Source organism: Heptranchias perlo, unplaced genomic scaffold (genome assembly GCF_035084215.1).
Source record: "Heptranchias perlo isolate sHepPer1 unplaced genomic scaffold, sHepPer1.hap1 HAP1_SCAFFOLD_200, whole genome shotgun sequence".
Lineage (NCBI taxonomy): Eukaryota > Metazoa > Chordata > Chondrichthyes > Hexanchiformes > Hexanchidae > Heptranchias > Heptranchias perlo.
In genome coordinates this window covers 90963-103292 of record NW_027139216.1, presented here as the reverse complement: position 1 = coordinate 103292, position 12330 = coordinate 90963, and the positions used below count along the sequence as shown (strand labels likewise).

General features: G+C 44.2%; 1 protein-coding gene across 3 annotated transcripts in view; it reads left to right on the top strand.

Moving 5' to 3' along the window:
* Nucleotides 1-12330, top strand: part of LOC137310040 (tight junction-associated protein 1-like) — a 206770-nt gene that overhangs the window by 144194 nt on the left and 50246 nt on the right. For all 3 annotated transcript variants that reach the window (XM_067978003.1, XM_067978004.1, XM_067978005.1), the window contains 2 exons: nucleotides 4592-4753; nucleotides 6739-6805. In XM_067978003.1, coding sequence (XP_067834104.1) covers nucleotides 4592-4753; nucleotides 6739-6805 — 229 coding nt within the window. The remainder of the gene's footprint in view (nucleotides 1-4591; nucleotides 4754-6738; nucleotides 6806-12330) is intronic.

Genomic DNA, 12330 nt, shown 5'->3' with positions numbered 1-12330 from the left:
CCTCAACATTATTCAGCACTGAAAACCGGTTTGAGAGTGCCACGCTCCTGGAGGATTCCTGCACTTCCTGTCTCTTTTCTCCCCCCCCCCCCCCCCCCCCCCCCCGCCCGATGGCCACCCACTTACTATCCACCCACTTTCTGTAGCTGTGGGGTAATTACCTCTTGGAACATGCATCCAGGAAATTCTCAGCTTCCTGAAATCCTGAGCTTGAGTTCAAGCAACTGGAGGCACTTCCTGCACAAATGGCTATCCAAGACACATGAAGCATCCTGGAGTTCCCACATGAAACAGGAATTGTAGGCAACGGGTCTCAGATGTTCCATCATATTGTGTAAAAATCTATCTACAACATCTAAAACATATAGATATGTTTTTAGTTTAGTATCCCCTTACTATTTATTTATTTATGTATACCAGATATTTTATTTAATGCAATTTGGATCCAGTTAATGTTGGTGTCCTCTACTTAATTTTTAATTTTATCCCCTTAGATCTAATTAATTACTGATTATTTATATATTTACTTATTTACTGTTGCCCCTTGGTTTAAATTACTTAGCACCTCCTTCCCCCTCTGCACCGAATTCCCACTCTCTCCAAACTCCCGTCATCACTCTGTTTAGCAAGCTACTCCATTTAGCAGATTCACCCATCTCTCGCCAAGCTTTTTGCATGCTATTTTTTTCTTCCAAATTTTTGCCTTTCTCCCCTCCTACCTGAAGCCCCTAGTCTTGCTATGATGTGTTTCTGTGGGTACTGGCAGCTCTCTGGTGCCCTGTTCACACTGCCATTCTTCATATGAGCTAAAACAGCAATTGTCAGCAAGTTAATTGACCATGGAAGACATCACCGCCCAGCCTGATCCCCTCAGACTGATATCCATGTTTGTGCGTTTTCCCTCTTTAACCTAGGCAAGCTGAGGCTACTTCTAGAGTCCAGTTGCTGCCTTGCCTGAGTTTGATGAAGTCACCACAGAACAATATTGAGCTAGTACCACTGGGGTGACTTCTTCATGGAGCGTTTAGAATGTACAGCCCACCCCACTCCCCCTCCCCCATGACCAGTACAGTATGCTGAAGATGTATAATTTTGGGACAGACATGATAATTCCACATAGATTATAAGATATTTCCACAGATGTTTTGACATGACATCAGTTGAAGTTGGTGAAATAAGGGTAATGTAATGCTTCAGGGTAGTTATGAGCCAGCCATCACAAATTGTTTATTCCTTGATTTGTGAAGAAAACAAATCAGTGTGTGATTGGTAATTTGACCGGTAGAATCATACAGCACAGAAGTAGGCCATTCGGCCCATCGTACCTGTGCCGGCTCTTTGAAAGAGCTATCCAATTAGTCCCACTCAGCAACGTCTTGAATTTATATAGCGCCTTTAACGTACTGAAACATTCCATGGCTCTCCTCTGCTCTTTCCCCATAGCCCTGTAAATTTTTCCTTTCCGAGTATATATCCATTTCCCTCCTGAAAGTTATTATTGAATCTGTTTCCACCACCTTTTCATGCAGTGAATTCCAGATCATAACTCGCATTGTAAAAAAAAATGAATTTTCAACTCTAAAATTAATGAAATCATTTTCCATCTATTGTATTAGTTTTTGGCAACTTACAACAACATGCTGCAATATTCCCCATGTACAGGAAGATGTCTAGGAGCATTGAGAAGGTGAAACTGGACACCAAGCAGAAGGAATAACCTGGAGGATTGAGGAGGAGAGCAAAGGATTGGTCGAAAAGAGGGGTTTTGAAAGCCAGAATCGAGATAGGAAGTTCCAGAGAATGGAAGTGCAGTGGTTGAAGCAATGATCACCAGTGGTGCAGTGAAGGAGCTGAGAATAAGGAGTAATGCAATGTCAGAGGATGGAAGTGCAGTGGTTGAAGCAATGATCACCAGTGGTGCAGTGAAGGAGCTGAGAATAAGGAGTAATTCAATGTCAGAGGATGGAAGTGCAGTGGTTCATGCAATGATCACCAGTGGTGCAGTGAAGGAGCTGAGAATAAGGAGTAATTCAATGTCAGAGGATGGAAGTGCAGTGGTTCATGCAATGATCACCAGTGGTGCAGTGAAGGAGCTGAGAATAAGGAGTAATTCAATGTCAGAGGATGGAAGTGCAGTGGTTGAAGCAATGATCACCAGTGGTGCAGTGAAGGAGCTGAGAATAAGGAGTAATTCAATGTCAGAGGATGGAAGTGCAGTGGTTCATGCAATGATCACCAGTGGTGCAGTGAAGGAGCTGAGAATAAGGAGTAATTCAATGTCAGAGGATGGAAGTGCAGTGGTTCATGCAATGATCACCAGTGGTGCAGTGAAGGAGCTGAGAATAAGGAGTAATGCAATGTCAGAGAATGGAAGTGCAGTGGTTCATGCAATGATCACCAGTGGTGCAGTGAAGGAGCTGAGAATAAGGAGTAATTCAATGTCAGAGGATGGAAGTGCAGTGGTTCATGCAATGATCACCAGTGGTGCAGTGAAGGAGCTGAGAATAAGGAGTAATTCAATGTCAGAGAATGGAAGTGCAGTGGTTCATGCAATGATCACCAGTGGTGCAGTGAAGGAGCTGAGAATAAGGAGTAATTCAATGTCAGAGGATGGAAGTGCAGTGGTTCATGCAATGATCACCAGTGGTGCAGTGAAGGAGCTGAGAATAAGGAGTAATTCAATGTCAGAGGATGGAAGTGCAGTGGTTCATGCAATGATCACCAGTGGTGCAGTGAAGGAGCTGAGAATAAGGAGTAATTCAATGTCAGAGGATGGAAGTGCAGTGGTTCATGCAATGATCACCAGTGGTGCAGAGAAGGAGCTGAGAATAAGGAGTAATTCAATGTCAGAGGATGGAAGTGCAGTGGTTCATGCAATGATCACCAGTGGTGCAGTGAAGGAGCTGAGAATAAGGAGTAATTCAATGTCAGAGGATGGAAGTGCAGTGGTTCATGCAATGATCACCAGTGGTGCAGTGAAGGAGCTGAGAATAAGGAGTAATTCAATGTCAGAGGATGGAAGTGCAGTGGTTCATGCAATGATCACCAGTGGTGCAGTGAAGGAGCTGAGAATAAGGAGTAATTCAATGTCAGAGGATGGAAGTGCAGTGGTTCATGCAATGATCACCAGTGGTGCAGTGAAGGAGCTGAGAATAAGGAGTAATTCAATGTCAGAGGAGGGTACATGTGGACATGTACAGCCTGAGGAGATTCATGAGGTAAAGTGAGGCAGGCAATTCAGGGATTTAAAAAATATACTGGGGTAAAGGAAGGGCAAGATTGAATTTACTGAAGTGTTTGCAATTTTTCAGTTGTCTAACTGCTTCAGAATGGGGCATGCAACCATTTATTCAAGATATTTTATTCCTAGTGCTTAATCATTTGTACTCTGTTTTGGTGATCTTAAACTATTAAGCTGTAGATCCGATTAGTCTTTTCCCATGCACTGAATATTATTCATATCAATAGCTAGAGTTATAATGGAAGCTGCTTTCGGATATCAAATGTCAAAATGGAGGCCAGGATGTAGAATGAATGTGCTGAGGGGTGGGGGGGCTTTACTAAAGAAATGGATAAATATTTGAGGAAATACAAATTTTAAAGCGAATGGGACTAAGTGGGTAGTTCTTTCAGAGAACATGAGCAGGCACGATGGGCCGCCTGCTATGCTGTAAAATCCTATGATTCTATGTCGCTACTGCTTGAGTAAAAAGTAATCAGGATACAGGGACTTTATTTGAGAGTTGGGTGACATGGGCGTATCTGCTCATTAATGTACAACAGCAACTTGCATTTATATCGTGCTTTTAACATAGTAAAACATCCCAAGGCGTTTCACAGGCGTGTTATCAGACAAAATTTGACACCGAGCCACAGAGATATTAGGACAGGTTATCAAACACTTGGTCGAAGAGGTAGGTTTTAAGGAGCGTCTTAAAGGAGGAAAGAGAGGTGGAGAGATTTAGGGTGGGAATTCCAGAGCTTAGCGTCTAGGCAGCTGAAGGCATGGCCACCAGTGGCGTTGTGATGAAAATCGGGGATGTGCAAGAGGCCAGAATTGGAGGAACACAGATCTCGTTGGGCTATCGGGCTGGAGGAGGTTACAGAGATAGGGAGGGACGAGGCCATGGAGAGATATGAAAATTTTAAATTCGAGACGTTGCTCGACCAAGAGCCGATGTAGGCCGGCAAGCACAGAGGTGACGGCTGAACAGGACTAGGTCCAGTGGTCAATACAGTATTTACAGAGTAATAGTTAATCCTGTTCCATTCAGTATCGCTTCCAGTTCATAGGGGACTTGGTCTGCTGTTGACATTGCCTGTGATGCTCTCTTTCCCTCCACCCCCCCCCCCCCCACAATTTCCTTGTCCGCAAAATCAAACCTCCCCCAGGCTGCTTAGCTTTGAACCCGCATCTATTTCCAGTTGCTCTCCTATCTCCCCTCGTACCATGCCCATTACACTGCTGACTACCTGTTCTCCCAAGTGTGAGTTATTCTACTGCTGTCCTGAGAAGTGATGTTCTCGCTGGGTGCCACGCTATGTTTTCAAAGGAATCCCTTAAGTTCTTTTTATCTTTTTCTAAAAACAGACAATTGCAACAGCAGAATGAAGAGTTGTGCCGAAGGCTGACCCACAGCACACACAAGTTGGAGATTATGGAGACTGACTTTGAATCGAGTCGCCATTACCTTGAGGCAGAGTTGAGCCATGCCCGGGAAGAGATGGACAAACTGAGGGACAAATTTCGCAGGTCAGCAGCTCGACAATGTGTTGGTTAATTTTTTATATACTGATCTGTAGAGAACAAAGATTTAGCATGTTACATTGGCAATTTCAACTTGAGTGTTTACTGTTGTTCAGGCTTTTGTCCAAAGTTTTGAAAAACGTGTTGCCTGCCTAAATTTTAGACTAAGGGATGCTCATTAGTGTTGGAGACACAAGTAACATGGGAAGGCTAGACGTGGAGAAAATATTTGTGACTACTGTTAAACTAAGTTGAACAGAATGTTCTTTTAGGGAGGGGTTACTTTGTGACCAGCACGCTGGTTAGTCAGACAGAACAATTGAAAGGCAGTTACAGGAGCATCTAGCTTGAGCTTCACTTGGTGAGCTTATCGATGTATTTCCGTAGTCCTGTGTTGTAACGTTCGTCTGGAGTGCTTGACCTATACAGGTGCACACTGTTTGCAGTTTCTGTCCTACTATACTGGCGGATAAGAATTTTCAGATGAGTTTTATAGATTTTAGCTTTTTTTCTCCTCCTCCTTACTTTTGGCTTTATTCATTCAACAATGAATGGAGACAGCTCCGAGAATTCTAGAATACTGATCCCTGCATTAGAGGATTGAGCTGTGAGGAAAGACTGGAGAAATCTGGGTTTTCCAACCTCATTCCTTATCTCTCTAATCTCCTCCAGCTCGACAAACTCCCACCCCATCCCAAACAGACTTGACCTCTTGTGCAATCTCCTCCCCCCCGCCCCCCCCACCCTTCACCCCACCGTTGGTTGCTGTGCTACCCAGGTTCTACTCTGAAATTTTGTCCTTAAACCCCTCCATCTGCCTCTCCTCCTTTAAGATCCTTCTTAAAACCAAGCTTTTGGTATTTCCAATATTATATAAATGCTTGTTGTAATAGTTGGTGAAAGGAGGTAACTTTATATAGATACATGAGATGGTAAACAAATTAGAAAACAGGAATCTGCAGCGCGACAAACTAAATGATAAGACTAAAAACAGAAAATGCCAGAAACACTGACAGATCAGGCAACATCCGTAGAGAGAGAAATAGTTAACGTTTTAGGTCGATGATCTTTAATAGAAATTCGGATGATAGGGCAGTGGGTTCAAACTAGTCAAAGGAAAATTTCAGACTGATAACAGGCAGGTCTTCACACAAAGTGATGATCACATGCAATGGAGGCAAAAACCCTGGAATAATTGGAGATGATTAGATGCTGTAATGGGGGACTGAAGGATCTTTCTGCATAGACAAGCTAAGATGAGTTGAATGACCTTCATCTACCAATGGATGTCTGTATTAAAGTAGGAACTTTTATTTATATCGTGCCCAAAGTGATTCCCATCCAATTAATTATTTTTGAAGTGCAAGAACTGTTATATAGGCAAATATGACAGCCAGTGTTTCACACACAGGGCCCTGCAGATGGGAAATGAAGTGAATAATGAGCTAATCGGTGGTGTTGGTTGAGAGAAGAATGTTGGCCAGGATACCAGGAGAATTCTCTACTTTTCTTTGAGTAATGCCATGGGACCGTTAACAGCCACTTGAGCTGGCAGATAGCGCCTTGGTTTAATGTTGCATCCAAAAGACAGTGCCTCCTTTAATGCAGCACGCTCTCACTATCTGCTCAACTCCTGGAGTGGAGCTTGATCCCACAACCCGATTGCATTGAGGGCACCATAACTCAGTCAAGCTGGCACTTGACATGAAAGTAATGTTTGAATCTTTTAGTTCTCCCAGTGAAGTGTATGAGATATCTAATGTTGGTTCTATACATATCAGATTTGATTGTTTGTAGGCTTTTCTTTTGTTTGTAGTTCTCCATTCTTGTTCCCGTGTACAATGTATTACTTCAGTGCTGTGACCTATCAAGTTTTTCAGTATTTGTACCTTTTTATTCCTGGGGAGCTGACAACTGACTTGTTCTACATAAATGATTCACCACAATGCTTGTAAAAACTGAAATGGATTTTGTTTTCTCTGCCCTTGTAGATTACAGAATAGTTACACTGCATCCCAGCGAGCTAATCAGGAGCTGGAGGACAAGCTGCATGCCCTGGTGAGTGACCCTGTCAATGTAGTTCCCCATTTGAAGGGGAATCAGTGTTTGATTTTCACAGCGTGCAGCCATTGCACAGTGCTGACGCCTGAGGAGTGCTAAGAAAGTTTATCCTTCAGCATTGTTAATGTAACAGGTACCATCCTGTACTATCACATCTTAATTTGTAATGTTTTTATTATAGTCACTCATCTGCTTTTTTTTCATGTGAATAAGATTGTATTGTTTGGTGATGAAATGCCACTCTGATCCCCTGAAGGTGTTGCCTGTATTTGGTGTTGTGTTTGCATTTTGCCTGGTGGTCATCACCTAGTATCAATGTTTACATTGCCCAAATAGTGTGAGGGGTAATGTGTTGAGGAAAGATTGAGTGCAGTAAATAATCTTTGAATGAGTTTGCTGGTGAGCATAAGTTTTCCATCGTGTAATATGTCAAATTTGTAATTGTGCTTCTGATATTCTGAAGGCAGGTTAAAGAAAGAGAAAACTTGCATTTATATAGCGCCTTTCACAGCCTCAGGATGTCCCAAAGCACTTTACAGTCAAAGTACCTTTTGAAGTGTAGTCACCCTGTAATGTAGCAGCAACCAATTTGCTCACAGCAAGGTCCCACAAACAGCAATGAGGTAATGACCAGATAATCTGTTTTATTGATGGTTGAGGGATAAATATTGGCCAGGAAGAACTGCTGCTCTTCTTCGAATAGTGCCATGGGATCTTTTGCAACCATCTGCCTGTGTTGTGTTGCCTACCTGGTGCCAGGGTTAAGGACATCTTCTCAGGGCTGGAGAGAAACTTGGAGTGGGAGAGGGAGGATCCAGTTGTCGTGGTCCACGTAGGTACCAACGACATAGGTAAGAGGTTCTGCTGAGGGAGTTTGAGCAGCTAGGGACTAAATTAAAAAGCAGAACTACAATGATGATAATCTCCAGATTATTACCTGAGCCACAAACAAATTGGCACAGGGTAAATCAGATCAGAGAGATGAATGCGTGGCTCGAAGATTGGTGTTGGAGAAGTGGGTTTCGATTCATGGGGCACTGGCACCAGTACTGGGGAAAGAGGGAGCTGTTCCGCTGGGACGGGCTTCACTTGAACCATGCTGGGACCAGTGTTCTGGAAAACCAAATAACTAGGGCGGTAGAGAAGGCTTTAAACTAAATAGAGGGGGGGAGGGCTCAGGTGGGGCGAAGTTTAGATTGATAAAGAGAAAAGACAAGGAAGTAGTACAGGAAAGTGATGGGGGTAATGATAAACAGAGTGTGTCATGAAGGGACAGAGCGTACAACATAGAGTGCACTAGCAAATGGGGCCGGGGTAGGAAAGAATGGTAAAAAGACAAAATTAAAGGTTCTTTATCTGAATGTGCGCAGCATTCGTAATAAGATAGATGAATTGACAGCACAAATAGAAACAAATGGGTATGATCTCATGGCCATTACAGAGACGTGGTTGCAAGGTGACCAAGGTTGGGAGCTAAATATTCAGGGTTATTTAACATTTCGGAAGGATAGGAAAAAAGGTAACGGTGGCGGGGTAGCTCCGTTAATAAAGGATGAAATTGCTATAATAGTGAGAAATGATCTTGGCTCAGAAGATCAAGATGTCAAATCAATTTGGGTGGAGGTAAGAAATAGCAAGGGAAAGAAATCACTGGTGGGAGTAGTATATAGGCTCCCTAACAGTAGCTACACTGTAGGGCAAAATATTAATCAGGAAATAAGGGGGGCTTGTAAAAAAGGTAATGCAATAATCATGGGCGATTTTAACTTTCACATAGATTGGACAAATCAAATTGGCAAAAATAGCCCTGAGGAGGAGTTCATAGAGTGTATTAGGGACTGTTTCTTAGACTAATACGTCGGGGAACTAACCAGGGAACAGGCCATTTTGGATCTGATAATGGGTAACGAAACAGGATTAATTAATGATCTCAAAGTAAAGGATCCCTTGGGAAGCAGTGATCATAACATGATAGAATTTCACATCCAGTTTGAGAGCGAGAATCTTGGGTCTGAAACTACTGTATTAAACTTAAATAAGGGCAAATATAAAGGAATGAGGGCGGAATTGGCTAACGTGGACTGGGTAAACAGATTAGCTGGTATGATGGTGGATAAGCAGTGGCAAACATTTAAAAAGATATTCGCAACAAAAATATATCCCTGTGAGCAGGAAAGACTCCACAAAAAGGGTGAACCAACCATGGCGAGCTAAGGAAGTCAAGGATGATATCAGGTTAAAAGAAAAAGCATACAACATGGCAAAGTAGTGGACAGGGGAATGTCAATGGATGTTATTTATATGGACTTCGAGAAGGCATTTGATAAAATCCCACATAAGAGACTGTTAGCTAAGATAGAAGCCCACGGAATCGAGGGAAAAGTACGGACTTGGTTAGGAAATTGGCTGAGCGAAAGGCGACAGAGAGTAGGGATAATGAGTAGGTACTCACATTGGCAGGTTGTGACTAGTGGAGTCCCGCAGGGATCTGTCTTGGGGCCTCAATTATTCACAATATTTATTAACGACTTAGATGAAGGCATAGAAAGTCTCATATCTAAGTTTGTCGATGACACCAAGATTGGTGGCATTGTAAGCAATGCAGATGAAAACATAAAATTACAAAGCGATATTGATCGAATGGGCAAAACTGTGGCAAATGGAATTCAATGTAGACAAATGTGAGGTCATCCACTTTGGACCAAAAAAGGATAGAACAGGGTACTTTCGAAATGGTAAAACGTTAAAAACAGTGAATGTCCAAAGGGACTTAGGGGTTCAGGTACATAGATCATTGAAGTGTCATGAACAGGTGCAGAAAATAATCAATACGGCTAATGGAATGCTGGCCTTTATATCTGGAGGACGAGAGTACAAGGGGGCAGAAGTTATGCTGCAGCTATACAAAACCCTGGTTAGACCGCACCTGGAGTATGTGAGCAGTTCTGGGCACCGCACCTTCGGAAGGACATATTGGCCTTGGAGGGAGTGCAGCGTAGGTTTACGAGAATGATACCCGGACTTCAAGGGTTACGTTACGAGGAGAGATTACACAAATTGGGGTTGTATTCTCTGGAGTTTCGAAGGTTAAGGGGTGATCTGATCGAGGGGAACAGATAGGGTGGATAGAGAGAAACTATTTCTGCTGGTTGGGGATTCTCGGAGTAGGGGGCACAGTCTAAAAATTAGAGCCAGACCTTTCAGGAGCGAGATGAGAAAACATTTCGACACACAAAGGGTTGTAGAAGTTTGGAACTCTCTTCCACAAACGGCAATTGATACTAGCTCAATTGCTAAATTTAAATGTGTGATAGATAGCTTTTTGGCAATCAAAGGTATTAAGGGATATGGGCCAAAGGCAGGTTTATGGAGTTAGATCACAGATCAGCCATGATCTTATCAAATGGCGGAGCAGGCACGAGGGGCTGAATTTTTAAAAATTCATTCATGGGATGTGGGCGTCGCTGGCAAGGCCGGCATTTATTGGCCATCCCTAGTTGCCCTTGAATGGCCCACTCCTGTTCCTACTATCACTGGAGAAAAAGTACGAGATAAACTAATGGGTCTAAAGGAAACATGTACCCTGGACCTGATGGCTTGCATCCGAGGGTCTTAAAGGAAGTGGCTACTGAGATAGTGGATGCATTGGTTGTAGTTTCCAATGGGCACGGTAGCATAGTGGTTATGTTACTGGACTAGTAATCCAGAGGCCTGGACTAAAAATCAGAGTCAAATCCACGGCAGCTGGCGAATTTAAATTCAATTAATTAAATAAAATCTGGAATTAAAATACTAGTATCAGTAATGGTGGCCATGAAACTACCGGATTGTCGTAAAAACGCATCTGGTTCACGAATGTCCTTTAGGGAAGGAAACCTGCCGTCCTTACCCGGTCTGGCCTATATGTGACTCCAGACCCACAGCAATGTGGTTGATTCTTAATTGCCCTCTGAAATGGCCGAGCAAGCCACTCAGTTGTAAAATCTCGCTATGAAAAGTCGTCATAAGAATAAAACCGGACGGACCACCCGGCATCGGACCACTAGGCACCGGACACGACAACGGCAAAACACCAAGCCCAGTCGACCCTGCAAGGTCCTCCTCACTAACATCTGGGGACTTGTGCCAAAATTGGGAGAGCTGTCCCACAGACTAGTCAAGCAACAGCCTGACATAGCCATACTCACAGAATCATACCTTTCAGCCAATGCCCCAGACTCTTCGATCACCATCCCTGAGTTTGTCCTGTCCCACCAGCAGGACAGACCCACCAGAGGTGGCGGTACAGTGATATACAGTCAGGAGGGAGTGGCCCTGGGAGTCCTCAACATTGACTCTGGACCCCATGAAATCTCATGGCATCAGGTCAAACATGGGCAAGGAAACCTCCTGCTCATTACCACCTACCGCCCTCCCTCAGCTGATGAATCAGTCCTCCTCCATATCGAGCACCACTTGGAGGACGCACTGAGGGTAGCAAGGGCACAAAATGTACTCTGGGTGGGGGACTTCAATGTCCATCACCAAGAGTGGCTCGGTAGCATCACTACTGACCGAGCTGGCCGAGTCCTGAAGGACATAGCTGCCAGACTGAGCCTGTGACAGGTGGTGAGCGAACCAATACGAGGGGAAAAACTTATTTGACCTCGTCCTCACCAATCTACCTGTCGCAAATGCATCTGTCCATGACAGTATTGGCAGAAGTGACCACCGCACAGTCCTCGTGGAGACGAAGTCCCGTCTTCGCACTGAGGACACCATCCAACGTGTTGTGTGGCACCACCATCGTGCTAAATGGGATAGATTCAGAACAGATCAAGCAGCTCAAAACTGGGCATCCATGAGGCGCTGTGGGCCATCAGCCACAGCAGAATTGTATTCCAGCACAATCTGTAACCTCATGGCCCAGCATATTCTTCACTCTACCATTACCAACAAGTCAGGGGATCAACCCTGGTTCAATGAGGAGTGTAGCAGAGCATGCCAGGAGCAGCACCAGGCGTACCTAGAAATGAGGTGCCAACCTGGTGCAGCTACAACTCAGGACTACATGCATGCTAAACAGCGGAAGCAACATGCTATAGACAGAGCTAAGCAATTCCACGACCAACAGATCAGATCAAATCTGCAGTCCTGCCACATCCAGTTGTGAATGGTGGTGGACAATTAAACAACTAACGGGAGGAGGAGGCTCTGCAAACATCCCCATCCTCAATGATGGCGGAGTCCAGCACGTGAGTGCAAAAGACAAGGCTGAAGCGTTTGCAACCATCTTCAGCCAGAAGTGCTGAGTGGATGATCCATCTCGGCCTCCTCCCGATATCCCCACCATCACAGAAGCCAGTCTTCAGCCAATTCGATTCACTCCACGTGATATCAAGAAACGGCTGAATGCACTGGATACAGCAAAGGCTATGGGCCCCGACAACATCACAGCTGTAGTGCTGAAGACTTGTGCTCCAGAACTAGCTGTGCCTCTAGCCAAGCTGTTCCAGTACAGCTACAACACTGGCATCTACCCG